At 32.1% G+C, this 18,099-nt stretch overlaps 2 protein-coding genes across 2 annotated transcripts; both read left to right on the top strand.

The window, feature by feature from the left end:
- The first annotated feature begins 4,029 nt into the window (after positions 1 to 4,029).
- Positions 4,030 to 4,833, top strand: LOC144573966 (uncharacterized). The gene has a single exon (XM_078323760.1). It carries the CDS (start codon positions 4,049 to 4,051, stop codon positions 4,598 to 4,600), a length of 552 nt encoding a protein of 183 aa, XP_078179886.1. The 5' UTR covers positions 4,030 to 4,048; the 3' UTR covers positions 4,601 to 4,833.
- Positions 4,834 to 5,409: 576 nt separating this feature from the next.
- LOC144573965 (mitochondrial metalloendopeptidase OMA1-like) lies at positions 5,410 to 8,062 on the top strand. Its single transcript, XM_078323759.1, has 3 exons — positions 5,410 to 6,891; positions 7,181 to 7,332; positions 7,683 to 8,062. The coding sequence occupies exons 1-3, from the start codon at positions 6,079 to 6,081 to the stop codon at positions 7,930 to 7,932; spliced, it is 1,215 nt and encodes a 404-aa protein (XP_078179885.1). The 5' UTR covers positions 5,410 to 6,078; the 3' UTR covers positions 7,933 to 8,062.
- Positions 8,063 to 18,099: the final 10,037 nt, after the last annotated feature.

The following is an 18,099-nucleotide window of genomic DNA, read 5'->3' on the forward strand; positions in this document are numbered from 1 at the left end:
GTATGCTTCTTATTTGATGCATCAGACGTTCAACATATGTTTAAGTTATGTAAGGTTATTTGATGCATAGATATTTGAATAATAAATTTGGAAGTTCAACATATGTAGTCAATTAAAATTGAATCTGCTTGTTTTAATAGTAATTGATTGGTTTGAATCTGCTTGTTTTAATAGTATTTGATTGGTTTGAATCTGCTTGTTTTAATAGTAATTGATTGGTTTGCTATTATATTTGTTTGGTACATTTCGTATCAATTGGGAAAAAGAAAAACAATAAAAAATATCAAAAAAAAAAATAATAACCTTCTGCGACCGATTTGGGACCCTTCTGTGACCACCCAATCGGTCCCTGATATGCCTCTAGCCACGTCAGCATGTTGCATCAGTGACGGATCTAGTTGGTCACTGAAGGGGTCATCTGCGACCGGCGCCATACCCTTCAGAGACCGGTGACGTCAGCAGGGTAGTCATCAGTGACGGAGCAACTGCGACCGGGTCTTCTGCGACCCATTTTGGTCTTCTGGGACCGGTTCTGACCTTCTGCGACCGGCGTTTCACCCATCTGCGACCCATTGGGCCGGTCGCAGAAGGGTATTTCTGCTGTAGTGATATCTCTATTTTTATAGTTCAAACAATCAATGAATCGCTTATTGTGATCTCTATATACAAATATACTTGAAATTAAATTTTATATTTTTAAAAAGAATTCTACAAATATACTTGTGTAAATTATAATGACATGTGGTAGAAATAGTTCTGACATCGCATATCTTTCCAGCTTTTGTCATTAATCTATGAAAATTTTAAGACCACTAAATTACCAAATGACACTGCTTATAGGTAATCGTTATGCTTATAATTTTCTATTTTTGTGACCTTTGTTGAATATTATTGAAATTGCAATTATGGTACATGAGCAATAATGGTAGAACTAGCACATGACTCGTGCGACTTTAATTTTGCCTCTAAATATGAATTATCAATAATCGATGTTGTCAGACCAACAAGTGGTACTTCTGATCTAAGTGGAGCTTATGCTGACGACCAAACAATGTGGGTTAATTTCTTTGTGAAAAAATATTTGTAATTGAGTATGAAATTTCAGACAATGTGAGAGATGATACTTTGTTGAAACTATCAAATTTAGTTAAGATGATACTTATAAATTATGTGTTGCTTCATTTGTATAATTGTGTTTTGTCCATCCTATATTTTGTGCATGTGAATATTTAATTTATGGCTAGCATCGGTTTTTTTTCTTCTAAAAAACCAGTGTGAAACAAATAAAATTATTCCAATACAATTGATATACAACACTGGTTTTTTCTTAAAACTGGTACTAAATGTAACAAATAGCATTGTTTGTTTCTTAAAAATCGGTGTTGAATGTAACAAACAGCATCTGTTTTTAAGAAAAAACTGGTGTTGTATATTACCTTTAGCACCGGTTTTTAAGAAAAAAAACCAGTGTTGTATATTACATTTAGCACCGGCTTTAAAACGGTGCTAATCAATCATAAAATCAGCACCGGCCCGATCAACACTGGTTAATAAACCAGTTTAAAAAAATCGGTGTTGTTTTGAAATTCCGTAGTAGTGGCCGGTGTTAATGACACTTTAAACCGGTGCTAATCAATCATAGAATTAGCATCGGCCCGATCAACACCGGTTAATAAACCAATTTAAAATATTAAAAAAACCGGTGTTGTTTTGAAATTCTGTAGTGGTGGGTGTTAATGACACCCGTTTACTCGTTTACCCTACCCATATCTTATTTGATAAGACGGTTATGGGTAAGATTTTTTTTTTTGTTAACTTATTGGGTATGGATTTTGTTCGTTAGATAAACGGGTATGGGTATGGGTAAAAGTTATTTCGTACTCGTTAGGTAACAGGTAATTATATAAAATAAATTATATCATAAGAAAAATATTATGCTAAACATTTTACTTTTTTATTTGAATGTTTTATTATTTAGTTAAGGAATTGAATTTGTTAGAAGTGATATTTGTGATTGTGATTTTTTTACTTAATAAAAAACTATTAATTATAATTAATTGCATATTTGTATGTTAATTTTATATTAGTAATGGTGATTGTATATGTATGACATAATAAGTTTTGATGGTTTATTTGTAAAAATAATAAAACTATTATAGTTGTATTATTCTTTATTCGTCCAGTACCATTTCGTTACCCGTTAATCTTAACGGGTATGGGTATGATAGAGTAATACAAATTTTTAACGGGTATGAATAAAGTATGAATAAGATCAATTTTTAGTGAGTATGGATACAAAAATGGTTCCACCCTATCCATATCGTACCCTTGACACCCACGCCCCTAGTTGCCACCCCTAGCACCAGAAGCTTCCTTGTGTTTTTTGGATAATTTTTTCAGTAAATTTCTGCAGCATTGAAATCAGCGGTTTTCAAACCAGCTTAATAAATAGTAAAAAAATTCCAAAAAATGTAAAATTTGGTCTCCAAGTAGATTATAATATAGATTAAACATCTAACGGTTTGGATTTGTTGTTTGGACATCAGAAAATAGAAAAAGCCCCGACAGCACCTCCGGCTAAAATGCTGCCGGCAGCAATTTAGCCGTGCCCTATATATATATAGAGAGAGAGAGATGGGCTATGGTGCATTGCAATGCATGGAGAGTTTTGTGCATTGGGCCATAAATCTAAAATTAAAAATCCAAATGACCGATCCAAACCGTTCATCTTGTTCTCCATATTAATATGTGCTTGGAGACCAAATTTTACATTTTTCTGAATTTTTTTACTATTTATTAAGTATTTTACAAAATTGTTGATCCAACGGTGGCTTAACAAAACAGTAAAATCAGCAGCCACCGTTGGATCAACAATTTTGTAAAATACTTAATAAATAGTAAAAAAATTCAAAAAAATGTAAAATTTGGTCTCCAAGCACATATTAATATGGAGAACAAGATGAACGGTTTGGATCGGCCATTTGAATTTTGAATTTTAGATTTATGGTCCAATGCACAAACCCCTCCATGCATTGCAATGCACCATAGCTCATCTCTCTCTCTCTCTATATATATATAATAGATGTATCGTATCTTAGATTTTTAAAAATTACCCGTACCCATATCCATAAAACATAAATTGTGGCTAATAAAAATTGTAACTTCTTGGACAATGAAGGTTGAAGAAGCTTCAAATTCAACGACAACATTCAAAGGCTAATAATTCCTTCAGTAGTTCAGTAATATTTCTTTTTTTGTTCCTAAAAAGATTATCCAAAAAATCACCTATTTTCTATTAACGGAAGCAAAATTTACACCTCAAATTTCATTCTTTAATATAATACATAAAAGAGTTGGCTACGGTACTATACATATAGAGTGTCATCTTGTGTTATACATTTTTTTACCGTCAAATGTGCTTTAAGATTTGTGTAAACTAAATTCGCTTCATGAAAAATGGAGTAATAATTCACTTTAATTTGACATATTTATTTTTCATCAAGCGAATTTACTTTACACACGAATCATAAATTACATCCGACGGTCCATCACTTCACTTACTAAGGAAATATTACTGAGGCTAAATTTCATTTCAGACCAAGTAAAATAGACATTGATCCATCACTTAACTTGCCAAGGAAAGGCTTTTTCGGCCCAATTATTAACTGTAAAATATATTTTTTTCGCCGAAATTGGTTTGAGATTTTAAGCGTCCGATCCAAGAAAGCTGATCTAAATTTTGAGCCCAATTCACATAGAACAGTCTTATTGGGCTATTTGCTTTTTCTAATTCTATCCTTCCTCGCTAAGGAAAGCACAAATATCATGGACTGAACTTTAAAACAGCCCCAAAAGCCGCTATCACCAAAATCACCACATAATCCAGTTGAAAACTTCAGATCTACAATTTAATGTTTAAACGGTAATGCTTTCAGAAAACGATCTAACCTAGGTCCAACTTGTCAGTGATTAATAAAAAAGATGATTCAACAATTAAATATGAACCAAGATCAATTGATAGTCCAACTCCGATTGTATCGCACGACCTATGCGATCACCGACCCGATCGGCGAACCCCAAACTTCTAAATACTCTTCCTCGAACTGATATCAAAATAGATCAAAAAGAAAAAAAAGAAGCAAAAGGACACGAAAGAAAGAAAAAGATCAAGCTTCGAAATCTTACCTCGACCGATCTACTTCCAATGGCGCTCGAATGGGTTGTGCTAGGCTACGCGGCGGGAGCTGAGGCGATCATGCTCCTCTTCCTCACCCTTCCCGGTCTGGATGGGCTCCGGCGCGGCCTGGTCTCCGTCGTACGGAGCGCGCTCAAGCCGATGCTGTCAGTGGTCCCCTTCTGTCTCTTCCTCCTAATGGACATATACTGGAAGTACGAAACCCGTCCGACCTGCGACCAGGAGCACGCGTGCACCCCGAGTGAGCACCTCCGCCACCAGAAATCGATCATGAAGAGCCAGAGAAACGCACTCTTGATCGCCGCCACGCTCCTCCTCTACTGGCTCCTCTTCACGGTCACCTCTCTGGTTGTCAAGATTGAGCAACTCAACCAGCGCGTCAACAAGCTCAAGCGCGACGATTGAGATTCGAGACTGATCGGGAGTTCTGGACTGATCTGTTGCTTGGCGTGGCAGATCTCCGTAGGTTATCTGGTTTCTCTTTTCCGCTTTTTTTTTTTTTTTTTTTTACTGGCATCTTAAACGGTAGGGTTTTGGATCTTGACTTTGGTTTTCTAGTTGGTTAAATGCTATTTGGTTAGAGATCGAACCTGTGGTTCTGTTCTGTATCGTTATGGTCATATTAAAGATGGATTGATATATTGTTTTGTTTTATGTTGTTTGATCATGTTTCCTGTCGAGGTGAAATTTGAATGTTGATATCTTGTTTGATTATCCAACAATTGAGCTAATTATTTTCAATTGTGTAGGAGGAAATCTAAGGGGCTTGCAATTTTAATGTATTGATTTGTGCAATTTGGCATTACTAAGGTCTGATCAACAACAACAACAACAAAAACTCTCAATGAAATTCTAATTGCTATTACTCATTTGTTCCATAACACCTTGTCATATTTTTGCAATTTTGGTATTTGCTTACTAGAACATGCTTTGCTCAAATTGAGTGTAAATTGTATACAAATCAGAAGAGTTGAGCCTTCATGTTATGATTTCAGACTTCTTAATCAATTAAATTGCATAGATATGTTTTTTGTAGGTTTCCTTCTCGAGCATTGTTGAGATTTGATGTTCTAAGCAATGTATGTTGAAGCTTTCCTTCTCAGGAGTTTCTGTAATTTTATTAACGGGACTCCTTTATTTTGATGAGATGTTATTATCTGGTACCGATATACCATGGTAATGTTTAAATATTTTTTTGCTACAGAATTCATGGGGCAGTTCATGGGGCGTTGATATCAGAAGTTCCTCCTGTCCAGTTAGAATGGTAGTTGATTTATTTGGTCAATGTTGAAATTGGGAAGTTTTATTCTGAATAATTTTAATTAAATATAATTAAATAAATGAATTATGCTAAGGTTTAATATTATTCTGTTGATTCCCTCGAGGTCTAGAAGAGCTTTGATGAATTTTCATAGGCATTACCGCATAAGATCTTTGGTCAATTTTATCTCCTTTTTTGTGTTGTGAGAACTGAGAACATTGATGTGGTCAATGATGCCAAGAAATTAAATTGAGCATGAGTGCATGACACATAAAATTCTAGTAATTAAACGTGTCACTGGATGATTTGTGAATAACTTATTCGATTTTTTTTTCCAAAAATTAAATCATTTGTTTTTATTTTAGATCCATTACATTTTTTTTATGATAGTTGTCCAGTATTATTGAGCAGTTCTACTTTTTTCCTTTTATCCCTCATGACGTGGCAAACCATGTTCACGAGGCAATCTACTATAGCAGAAAGAAAAACGAAGATGCTAGCACCTTCTCTTCCTCTCTAGCGGGGCCTTCCTCTATTCCCCATCTCCAACCAAAGCTTTATTCTGGTATTTTCTACTCAAATTACTCAGCCAACCTAATTCCATGCCATCTTATCTTCTTCAATGAATTTCTTGCACAAATCCAAGTCTTCTCTTTCTTCCCTCCTTTCCCGGTGCATTTCCAACCAGATCTATCCACAAATCCAACAATCTCGCAGTTCCACTTATTATATTCTCCATCCACAACCAAAAACTCAATATCACCGATTCCGTCGCCAACCGAGGTGGTATCATAACCCACGTAACGTTGTCGCAGTTGTTCTTGTTTCTAGTGCTGCTGGTGCCTCTATATATTATGGCAACCTAGAAACCGTTCCTTACACCAAGCGGCGCCACTTCGTACTGATATCCCCTTCGGTTGAGCAGCAACTCGGCGAAGCCCAATTCAACCAGCTGAAAAATGCTTTGCGTGGTAAGATCCTCTCTCCAATTCATCCAGATAGTGTGCGCGCACGTCTCATTTCAAATGAAATAATCAGTGCGTTACAACGTGGGCTTCGCCATCACGAGCCACACTGGAAAAGTATTGAGTATTCTTCCCATGAGCCTTCGAAGGAAGATTTTGATCCAAAGAGGTCTCCTGAAACAATACTTTTGTTAGAAGATGGCTGCAAAGAGGAGCATTTGAAGTGGCCTCCTGAGGTTGAAGAGCTGATGGATGACAGGTGGGTCCAGAAGAGCAGAGATATGGATATGGCGAAGGGGGGAACCCTGCCTGAGATGCGGCACATGGAAGGGTTGAAATGGGAGGTACTGGTGGTGAGGGATAAAATGGTAAATGCCTTTTGTTTGCCGGGCGGTAAAATTGTGGTTTTTACCGGGCTTCTTGATCATTTTAGAACCGATGAAGAGATTGCTACGGTGCTTGGTCATGAGGTATATCCCAAATCTTTTTTGAAAAGAAGAGTCGAGAAGTTGCATTTTCTTCCTGATAAAATCAGACATAAATGAAAGCGTTGTCCGAGAATATCTCAAACCCAGCCCAAATCTATTTGGAAAAAAATATGATTAGGCCCAAATTAAAATGTCATGGGCCTTCAACTAATTGGGTCGTACGGCTGATTCTATTTAGGCCCAATTCGTTGGATCAAGCATTATGCCCCTTATATTTTCAAGCAAAGCTATTTTGATATTTTCTCATCCTTCTAGCCTTGTTACAACACAGGTCGGGCATGCAATTGCTAGACATTCAGCCGAGATGATTACCAAAAACTTGTGGTTTGCTGTGTTGCAACTTATTATATTGCAGTTTGTTTTCATGCCAGACATTATAAGTGCCATGTCCAATCTTCTCCTCAGGCTTCCTTTCTCTAGGAAGTAAGTTTCTAGTAATATTTGTTACTGTCAATTATGGTTTATTATAAAGTTTATCCTTAATTCAGTGGAAATAATTTATTGGAAATATATTTCTGATTTTTATAGAATATTGTGGACATTGCCTTCTTTTTTAAGCTAGCTTGAATTAAGAATCTAGTTCTCAAATCATCCCAGTGCAAATACAACATTTGAAGTTTATATCGCTTTTCTTATATTAGATAGTATACACCGAGAAGACAGAATTCTACATCAGTAGGTTACAGGAATTACCTACTGATCTAAAATTCTATCTTGACACAAAATGAGATGTACTATAGTGATATGTTATTTTATACAATTTTACCATGTAGGATGGAAATTGAAGCCGATCACATCGGCCTTCTCCTGATGGCTTCTGCTGGGTTCGATCCACGAGTGGCCCCACTGGTGTACGAGAAATTAGGGAAGATTACTGGCGACTCGGCTCTGCACAACTATTTGTCAACTCATCCATCAAGCAAGAAGAGAGCAGAGATTTTATCCCGTGCCGAAGTCATGGAAGAGGCATTGGAGTTGTATAGGGAAACGGTTGCGGGTCGCGGCATTATGGGTTTCCTCTAGATCCATTTTTATGCAAGTTGTGTTCTGAAGGTCACAGGAAGTTGCCAGAAAAAAAATAATGCGAAACTGCATATGTTCTAATATGTAATATAAATTTTTTGTGAAATGTGGTTAATTTTTTAAGGCCGAATGGAGCAATTACTGGCCAAGGCCCAAATTTATCTGTATGCATGCCCAAATTTAGGCCTAATATTTAAATTTTCAGATTTTCACAAAGAACAAAATATATTATGAGAGTGTGTCAAGATGCTATTGAATTTGGTGCATTAAATACTTCTAATATGTAATATAAAATTTTGCAAGTAAAATAAGCATCCAAATCGTTAATTATTGTTACTAAACCATAGTGTGTATTTGTGCAGAAATAGATCATCAATTTGCATTCATGTTTATTGCATTATTATTCATGTTAAATTTGCATCGCATCAGAGAATTATTACATGTAGCACAATGCATGTAAATTCAATGATTTTGATTGGTTATTTAACTTACAAATGTGTCTTGCAAGTACCTATGTAGAACGAAAATAAATCTGTTGTAACCCTGAATCTCTGTAAATCCTGAATCTAGCGAATAGTATCCTGAAATCTCTGTAATCCTGAATTTAGCCGTAGAAATCAAAACAACTGATTTTTTTTGTGCACATAGTTTGACGGTTGGATTCGAATTGCAGAAATTTCAGAATTACTGTTCACTGGTCTTGAATCATAGCAGATTCGGATTCATGTAGAACAGATACAAGTGACTGCCAAATATTTTTTTCGATCTGTATTGAAACACGAGCGTTATTATCATGTGGGATACTGAAATGATGATGACATAAATAAGACAGTTCTAGAAGAAGCAATAATGTCGTGCTAGATATGAGCATGTAACATGTTTAACGGCAAAACACATTCTAGAGTCTAGAAATATTTAACTTCATGATTCGGCACGGTATTAGTTTTTCAACTTTCATAAAGTTTAGAACAATAAGTGTCAGTCAGAGAACATATTTGCACAAAACTGACGTTGAGGCTAGGCTGTACAAAATTGCTCAAATTCAAAACTCGCTCGTTGATGGCTTGCTTTAACTAGCTCATTAATTTACAACTCGAGTTGACTGATTCGTTTAATAAATGAGCTGAGTTTGAGCATAGCTCAACTTACTCATTTATAACTCGAGTTACATAACATGAATTTACTGGTGCTTATGTACTAAGTTGTTGTATGAAAAATTGTTAGATTCTAAGTTGTTGTTTGTTTTGATTTGACATATTATTTATGTGTTAAATTGTTTGTATTTAGATAAACTATTACTAGGCCATTTCAATTGTTTGTGTATAGATAAACACATACTAGTGTATAACAATATCTAAGAACTTAACTGGTTGAACGAGTTGCGAGTCAACTCGAGTTGATAACGAACTGAATTCGAGTTTGCTCTACAGCTCATTATTACCATCCCAACTCAAGTTGACTCGCTCATTTATTAAATGAGCTGAGTACAAGTTGGGAGTAACTCGCTCAAACTTGACTCATTTAAATCTTCTGTGATTTCAAAGAACAAAGAATCCCAGGACCTGCAATTTTCAATCCATCAATTTATCTATTTTTGAGATTTGTACATCTAAATTATTTGTTTTTGAGAATCGTACATAAAGAAAAATTAATAGTTGGATTGAGAATTGAATGATTATGTAATTCTTCAGAATCACAACAGATTTATTTCCGGCCAAGGAGACTAAAAATGTACTCATTATGTCTTCATTTGCTGAAATTTTTTTTTTTTTAATCTCCGCAGAAGCTACGAAGTTGCTGAAAACTTAATGCCGACGAAATCCAAAACTTTTTGACTTTGATTTCATCAACGTCAACGCAATGAAAAAAAAAAAAAAAATCAAAAAATCAAACACACATGAATTGTCCACCTCATTCTTTTAGAGACTTAATGTACACCCTTCAAAATATTATTTCTTCTTCTAAATTCATAAAATCATGTTTAGTTTTCTAAATTTTTAAAATCTCACAAATTTACCTTATTTATTGTCTTTTATATTTAACTTTATATATATATATATGAGAAGGGATCGGATGACATCCTTTTTTGGTGACATCAGATAACATCATGCATTTTTAAAGTTTTCAAAGTCCAATCAGTCGATCCAAACCGTTCAACATAATGGATATGTTAAAATGTGCTTACAGATCAAATTTTATATTTTTTGAATTTTTTTTACTATTTATTAAGTATTTAACAAAATCGCTATATTCATACCGTTGAATTTTTGTACCCATCATAATAAATAGTAAAAAAATTCACAAAAATGTAAAATTTGATCTGCAAGCACATTTTAACATATCCATCAAGTTGAACGGTTTGGATCGACTGTTTGGACTTTGAAAATGTACGGTGTCATCCGATGTCACCAAAAAAGGGTGTTATCCGATCCCTCCTCTATATATATATATATAAAGTATCTATTTTACTCTTTATAAAATGTAACGTGTTTAAGAGAAATGTTGAATCTTTAAATTAGTCAGTTTATAAGGACAAATGATTTATTTTCTAACTTGCGACACACACATAAATGTGTGTCTAAATAATATTGTGTATGTTACAAGTAGATAAACAAATTATTTGTCCTCGCAAACTGACTGATTAAAAGACTGAACATTTCTTTTAAACATACCACATATATTTTATATTTTAATAAACAGTAAAATGGTACTGTATAAATTTTAAAATTAATTTACTAGAAGAGATATAATAGGTTACATTTTTTTAGTTTGGGAAATTTAAGAAGAGTAAATATGATATTATGAATTTTAGAGGAAGAAATAGGTAATTTTGAGTTTTTAAGATATATATAATTTTTTTTTTGTGTAATCATCAAGACAAAGCTGAAATTGTGTAAACTAATATATACATGCCAAAAGTGTTATATCTCATATCTGGCAATGTAATTTTCTTGTTGAGTTCAGATATGTCGGTATAAATTATAATAGCGATTGTTAAAAACAGAATCAGTGTTTTATTTAGTAAAAAAATAATGTCTTAAAATATTTAAAATTTAAATGTTTTTTTTATAAATATTAAATAATTAATTATTTAAAATCTAATTTTTATTAAAAAAATATCGGTAGAAAAAAAATAACCAGCATTTCTTCATTTGAAGGTTAAGAGCATCTCTAGTGGCTTACAAATGCAATTGCAAAGTCTTTATTAACAGTTTCATTTCTATTTTCAGAAATACGAATCCTTTTAAAAATACTTTCATCTGAGAAAATTAGCAGTTACTATTTGTTAAAAAGTAAAATTTTGCAATTACTATTCTTTTATGAATGCATTTGTTTTGCAATTAGTGACTAATTTTAGTTTGATAATTGTCTTGCAATTGCTAATTAATTACACTAATAGAGATGATCTTACGCATGAACATTCCTCGTTAGAAACTAAATTAAATCCACTGGCACCTCGAATAAATATAAATCCAACAAGCTCTTCTAATATAATAACAGAAAATATAGGCTACGCTTTCTGAGTTCTGACTCAGCATCGATTAGAAGTTAATGCTTAATTCTTCTTTCTATACTGAAAATTAATTAATGCATTAATAGCGATCTCTCCAGAAACATGCTTCGGGAATTGTCTCGAATGAGGGAGTCAAAAACCGTGTATTCTTGTCTAAGGGTGTGTTTGAAGCAAAAAAAAAAAAAAAAACAGTGTATTCTTCCGAGGCAATTAAGTTTTAATTTTGTTCTGCATTAAAGTCTACGCCGTTACCAAAGTACTAAGGGCTGCAAACGAATGGAACCGAATTGAATTTAATTCAGTTCGAGTTCGAGTTAAAACTAATTTTAAATTAAATTGATTTGAAATTGAAGCAAGATTTCAAACTAAAAAGAAAAGTTCGAGTTTAAAAAGAAGAGTTTGAGTTCGAAAAGAAGAGATCGATGTGATTAGAACTAGTTTTGAATCAAATTGGTTCGAAATTGAAGTAGAGTTTAGAATTAAAAAGAAGAGTTTCAAACCGAGTCAGACTCAGTTCGAGTTCAATTCAAACTAATTTTTAACTGAATTGGGTTTGATTCGTTCGAACCCAACTAATTTTTAACTAAACTGGATTTAAAGCTTAAGGGTGAATTTAGGGGTAGAAACGGATCGGATACGGATTGAATAATGGTAAAACTATATCCGTATCTATTTTTATTCATCAAATACGGATATAGATAGAATATTTAACAAATATATATGGATATAGATCGAATATCGAATATTCATAAATATATACATAAATATTTTCATAATATATATTAAACTACATAATATACATCTATTATTTGAATACAAAAAATTAAAATTCAAAACTATATCTATATCCATACTTATATGGATATTTGGATATCAAATATCCATATCTATTTTTTTAATACAGATCCATATACAATAGATAATATCCGATCTGTTTGCACCCCTAGGTGAATTTCGTGTAGAACTCATCTAAAATTTCAAAATTACGTATTTTTCTTTTAAAATTCATAATATTATATTTATTTTTCTAAATTTCAAAAACTCACAAATTTACTCTTTTAATTGTATTTTCAATTAAAATTCATTTTAAATTTCTGAAATGTCTATTTTATTCCTTATTAATAAAAATAAAATATATTTAACATGTTTCAGAAAAATAGCAGACTTCTATTAATCGGTTTTTGAGGACAAATGAGTAATTTTTTTACTTTTTTATGCTTACACAAGTATATACTTAAATGTCACTATATGTGCGTCAGAAGTTGAGAAATGACACATTTGCTCTCGAAATCTGACCAATTAAAAGATTGATATTTTTCTTAAACATGCTACATATTTTTTATTTTTCTCAATAAATAGTCAAACGAGTATTTAATAAAATTAAAATGAATTTTAATATTAAAGACAATTAAATAGGTGAATTGTGAGTTTTTGAAATTTAAAAAGATAAATATGATATTAAGAATTTAGAATTTAGAGAAAAATAAGTAATTTTGAAATTTTTTAGGATTATACATGAAATTATCCCTCAGCTTAACATCTATACTAAAATAATATAAATCCTGAATTTATCAAAAATTTTTTTTGAAATTTTAGCATAACAACACACATCCATGTTGCGAAGTTAAATGAGTAAAGCTAGGGTGTGATGTGCTCATCAAGAGAGTTTGGTGAGCACAACTTCAAAAATTCATCGAATCGACTTCATACGCTGAATTCAAACCGTTGAAATCCATGTACTTCATGAGTGATACATATACATGCAAAATTTTGAAAGTTTCGAGTTTATTTGTTATAAGGTTAAGCGATCAAAGAAATAATAAAAAATGAATATATAAAATAATTTATAAATTAACTTATAAAATGTTCATTTCTTTGACCACTTGACCGTGTAGCAAATAAATTCGAAACTTTCAAAATTTTGCATATATATGCATCACTCATGAAGTACATGAATTTCAACAGTTTGAATTTGACATATGGAGTTGATTCGATGAACTTTTGAAATTGTGCTCACCAAACTCTCTTGGTGAGCACATCACACCCTAGCTTTACTCAAGTTAAATTCTATCCACTATAAAAGCTTGTCGCACCGCAACAATGAAACATGATTGCACAACTAAATTGTTTCGGTTTCCACTATAAATGCTTGTCGACTGTCGAGCCAAAATTCTGATATAATCTTAAACATTGTAGTGAATTTTGTATCTTTATCTCTAGCCACTTTTGTCATCAATTGTATATCCTATAACATTGATGAAAGCATCTAAATTCGCGCGCTATTGCTACCAATTGCACCGACCATATCCATGTGATATCCCACCACTTGCGCTCCATCGAATTCGTATTTCAAACTGGTTGCCACCAGCTGTTTTTGACTGTCATGTACCAACGCTTTGCTTCGTGTCAACACCTCTTGGTAGCATGTCTGTTACATCAATTGGTCTTTTCCTTTTCCTTTTCTTTGTAATAAATTTCATTATCCGTTTTCTTTTCATTTTCTTTCACTATTTTATAGAATGGGAAAGAACGGCTCACAATGGAGCGACGAACGGCGATGGAGCAAAAATATGAAAATGGAATCAAATGTCTTTATTGAGGATCGATAATTGCGTCTTCTTTACTCAATGACTTCAATTAATTTGCTCCTTTTGTTTCATTGTTGATTAATTGATTTTTGAAGATTCTGTTCGTTTAGCGAGTTTACATCTTGTATGTTTACTTCAGGTGCAGATCCACATAGTTTCAGTGGGGGCAAGTGCTCTCTTTTCCTGAATTTTGAGTTTTAGTAGAGATTCGGACGTTCCAATCGACTTTGCTCTTCTATGAATTTTTTTGCCTCTTTTTGAATGTTTGATTTATAATTCAGGTTAAATTTAAGATTAAAATTTAAATAAATTTCTTGAATTATAATTGATATTTAGAATTATAGGTTAGAGAATCAAAAATTACAAGTCAGAGTATTAAAAGATATAAGTTAAAATATTGTTTTCTATCGAGTTCCTAATTATTTAATGGGTTTAAATCTAATTAGTTATTTAAATCTAATTTGATATTTTTTTTCCTCAAAAAAAATTCTGAATCCACTTGGCCCATATAAAAATAGAAAAAGTTTGAACTTTCATTGTTCTTCATAATTTAATGAGCTTGAAGATTTCAACTTGTGATTTCCTACATGTCTCTAGCATCAGCATTGGTGATTAAAACACCGGACTTTTCCGTTAGTTTTTGTTAAGGAAATGTTTTTATTTTTTTATATTTTATGATGCATTATAAAATCCAATGGAGTCTGATTAACTGCATCAAGTTTATTAGGCAATTCAGTTTTATCAAGTTTTTAAGGGATATACGTGAAATTCTCCCAAAAGTTATTGGTCCTAATGTGATTTTGCTCATTTTTGAATGTATGTAATATAATGGAGGTTAATTGACTCTTCTTCTTTTTTGCGAGAGATTACTTAATAATTTATAAAGGTTTCATCACGTCATAACGGAACGATTAAAAAAATGGCACTATGTCCATATTATGTTGCTAGAGAGCTGATAGCATCATAGCTTTTATGATCCGAAAATGTTATAGCTGTTGTTTCTAACAATAATCTTTTTCGTCTATTTGACTAATTTGCAAAACATACAATTATTGAATTTTACAATTTCTTTTATTTTATAATTATGCAGGTTCAAGCCAATTGGAATTGCAATGTAGATTGCTTGAACTAAAGAAATATCAAGAATTTAATTTGTAATATTTTAAATTTGATAAAGTGTATTTGATGTTGTTTCAACATGATACAAACGTTGGTAGCGTTTGTAAAACGTTATAACGATTATATCTTAAGAAAACGCTGTGAAACAACTTGATCAAAGTCAAAAGAATAAAAAACGTTACCGTAACGTTTTAAAAAGTTACATAACATTTTAAAAAGTTGGTAACGTTTTAATTAAATTCAAGCTTCAAAAGATCTATTTTTGATCAAGTTTCCATAAAGTGAAATCGTTGGTAACGTTTTATAAACGTTGGTAATGTTTTGATCAATCTCGCAGAAAAAAAAACCCAAATTCAAATTGAACTAAAACATTGTAACGTTTTATAAAACGTCTGTAACGTTTTAAGTCGAAAAACTCATTTTGTAGTTGTCTCTATAAATAGGGCTTTGGGCTTCCTCTCAAAAAAAACCTAGCCGCCCCTAACATTGCAAAAACATATTTTCTGTGGGCTTGAGTTTCTCCATTATTGTGAAAGCTTAGAACTTCAATATCCCTCAAACAACCTCAAATCCACTTCACTAATCTTGAGTTATAATAGGTTAGAGTGAGCTTTGAGTGTTTCTCTTACGAACATTGATTTAGAGACTTTGTTCTCTTCTTGAGTTGTCCGTGTGACTTCCCTTGGTTGTAAAGGCTCGCCGGCTCTCATCTCTAGTGGGCCGTATGACTTCCCTTGATTGTAAGGGCTCATTGGTTCACAAGTTGTAAACCTTTCTCGTTGAGTAATAGAAATGCGCACCTAGAAGAGGTTGCGACGCCCCAGAGATGTAGGCTTTTGTTTTGCCGAACTCCGTTATCACCCCGCGTGTCAAATTTCTCTAAACTCATCTATTTACTTTTAATCACAATTATTTTTTTAATTTTAAACGATTAGTGATGCATTTAGTATAACAATAACACCCTATTTAGAACCTGATATTTTGAACAATGTTTTTTGAGCAAAGTTAAGAATTAGAATTAAATTTATAGTTGTGAAATGAATCAATGAATAGTCTAACAATAAAATTTCATCTGTAATTTGAGTATTGTTTGATGGTAAATAAAAAATTGTTAATTTTGAACTTTTGAAATTTTAAGTCGCACGTGATTCATACTTCCAACCTCATCCTTTTTTTATGAGGAGGGTTCAAATGCCTCCATGTTTTTGTGCCTCCATCTCTCTCCATCATTTTCAAAGTTCAAACAGTCGATCCGAACCGCTCAACCTAACCTCCATACTAAAATATGTTTGGAGACCAAATTTTATATTTTTTGGATTTTTTTTTACTATTTTTTTAGATAGGTACAAAAATACTGTTTTTAGATGGTTCAGATTTACTGATTTTGTACCTATCTAAAAAAATAGTAAAAAAATTCCAAAAAATATAAAATTTGGTCTCCAAACATATTTTAGTATGGAGGTTAGGTTGAGCGGTTCGGATCGACTGTTTGAACTTTGAAAATGATAGAGAGAGATGGAGGCATAATGGAGACACAAAAACATGGAGGCATTTGAACCCTCCTCTTTTTTTATAGACCTAATAAATTAGTGATGCATCAGCATCAGGATCAATTATGCACCCTGGACTTTTTCAATAGTTTTTTTGTTATGGAAATGTTTTAAGTAAATTTGAACACAAGAGTAAATTTGAAAGTAGTCGATCTGAACAGCTCAACATTATTATCACATGAAAATATACATGGAGACCAAATTATATATATTTTTGAAATTTTTTACTATTTTTTTAGACAATTAGAAAATCACTTGATATTACACTTCTAGACCATCTGAAAGTAGTGATTTTTTACTTACAAAAAAAAATAGTAAATTTTTTTTCAAAAAATATAAAATTTGATCTCCAGTATATTTTCATATGATAATAATGTTATTCTTTTTATAAAAAAAAAGTTATTGGCCTGGCTTTTGCTCAATTTGAAAGTTCTGTAATATAATGGAGTCAATTTGTAATATAATGGAGGTCAATTGACTCCAATATTTTTTGGTGAGATTACTTGACAATTTGTCAATGATTTCTCAAGTTAATTAAATAAAGCTAAAATTAAAAAGTAAATAACTAGTTGTGTTATTGAACATATAGATAAGTTAACAATAGAATTGCCTACAATTCAAGTATTGTTTGATGATGCCTCAGGTCAAGAACTGTAAATTTTGAATTACTGAATTTCAAGTCATTTGATATACATAATTCATACCATCAAATCTCATCATTTAAACTTTAAACTTTACTTTATATGATTATCAAAATAAGTTAAAATAAATGACTGCTAAAATTTGATCTCTATTTCATAAGATGGTCAAAATTGTTAAAATGTAAACTTTAAACTTTAAACTTGTAACTTCAAGTCATGCAATGCTTATTTTAAAATTTAAACTTTATTTTGTAAGATTGTAAAAAATTGTTAAAATAAATGATTGCTAGCTGAATCCACCTCTTTTTTAAATTTTGACAAGTTTTTATTGTCCTTTCGTTGAACTTTTTTTTTTTTTTGCCAAATAACACACACAAAGTAAAGATAGCAGGTTATTAAGCCCATTAAGTTCTTTGATGAGTTTAACATCAAAATCTATTTGATTGACTTAAAACAATTAATTCAAATTGTTCAAACCGGTTTACTTCACAAGTAATACATATACGAGAAAAAAATATAAATTTTCAAATTAAGTTAGTATAAAGTTAATTAATAAAAAAATAATAAATATATTAAATAATCCATAAACCTTCTCTGTACAATGGACATACAATTGTGCATTTAAGTGCCTATAAAACAAATGAAATATGTGACTGGAGAATAAATTTTGGTTTATACATCCTTACAAGTAGGGGTGGCTTAGCTCATACTTGTCGAGCTAATTCGTCTGAGTCACGAGCGAGCTGATTTTAGAG

The sequence above is a fragment of the Carex rostrata genome, chromosome 22, assembly GCF_964058835.1.
Source record: "Carex rostrata chromosome 22, lpCarRost1.2, whole genome shotgun sequence".
NCBI classification, from domain to species: domain Eukaryota; kingdom Viridiplantae; phylum Streptophyta; class Magnoliopsida; order Poales; family Cyperaceae; genus Carex; species Carex rostrata.

Coding starts and splice junctions, on each gene's coding strand:
- LOC144573966 (XM_078323760.1), top strand. CDS start 4,049: ATGCGATCACCGACCCGATCGGCGAACCCCAAACTTCTAAATACTCTT.
- LOC144573965 (XM_078323759.1), top strand. CDS start 6,079: ATGAATTTCTTGCACAAATCCAAGTCTTCTCTTTCTTCCCTCCTTTCC. Junction 6,892..7,180: donor CTACGGTGCTTGGTCATGAG/GTATATCCCAAA, acceptor GTTACAACACAG/GTCGGGCATGCAATTGCTAG. Junction 7,333..7,682: donor AGGCTTCCTTTCTCTAGGAA/GTAAGTTTCTAG, acceptor TTTACCATGTAG/GATGGAAATTGAAGCCGATC.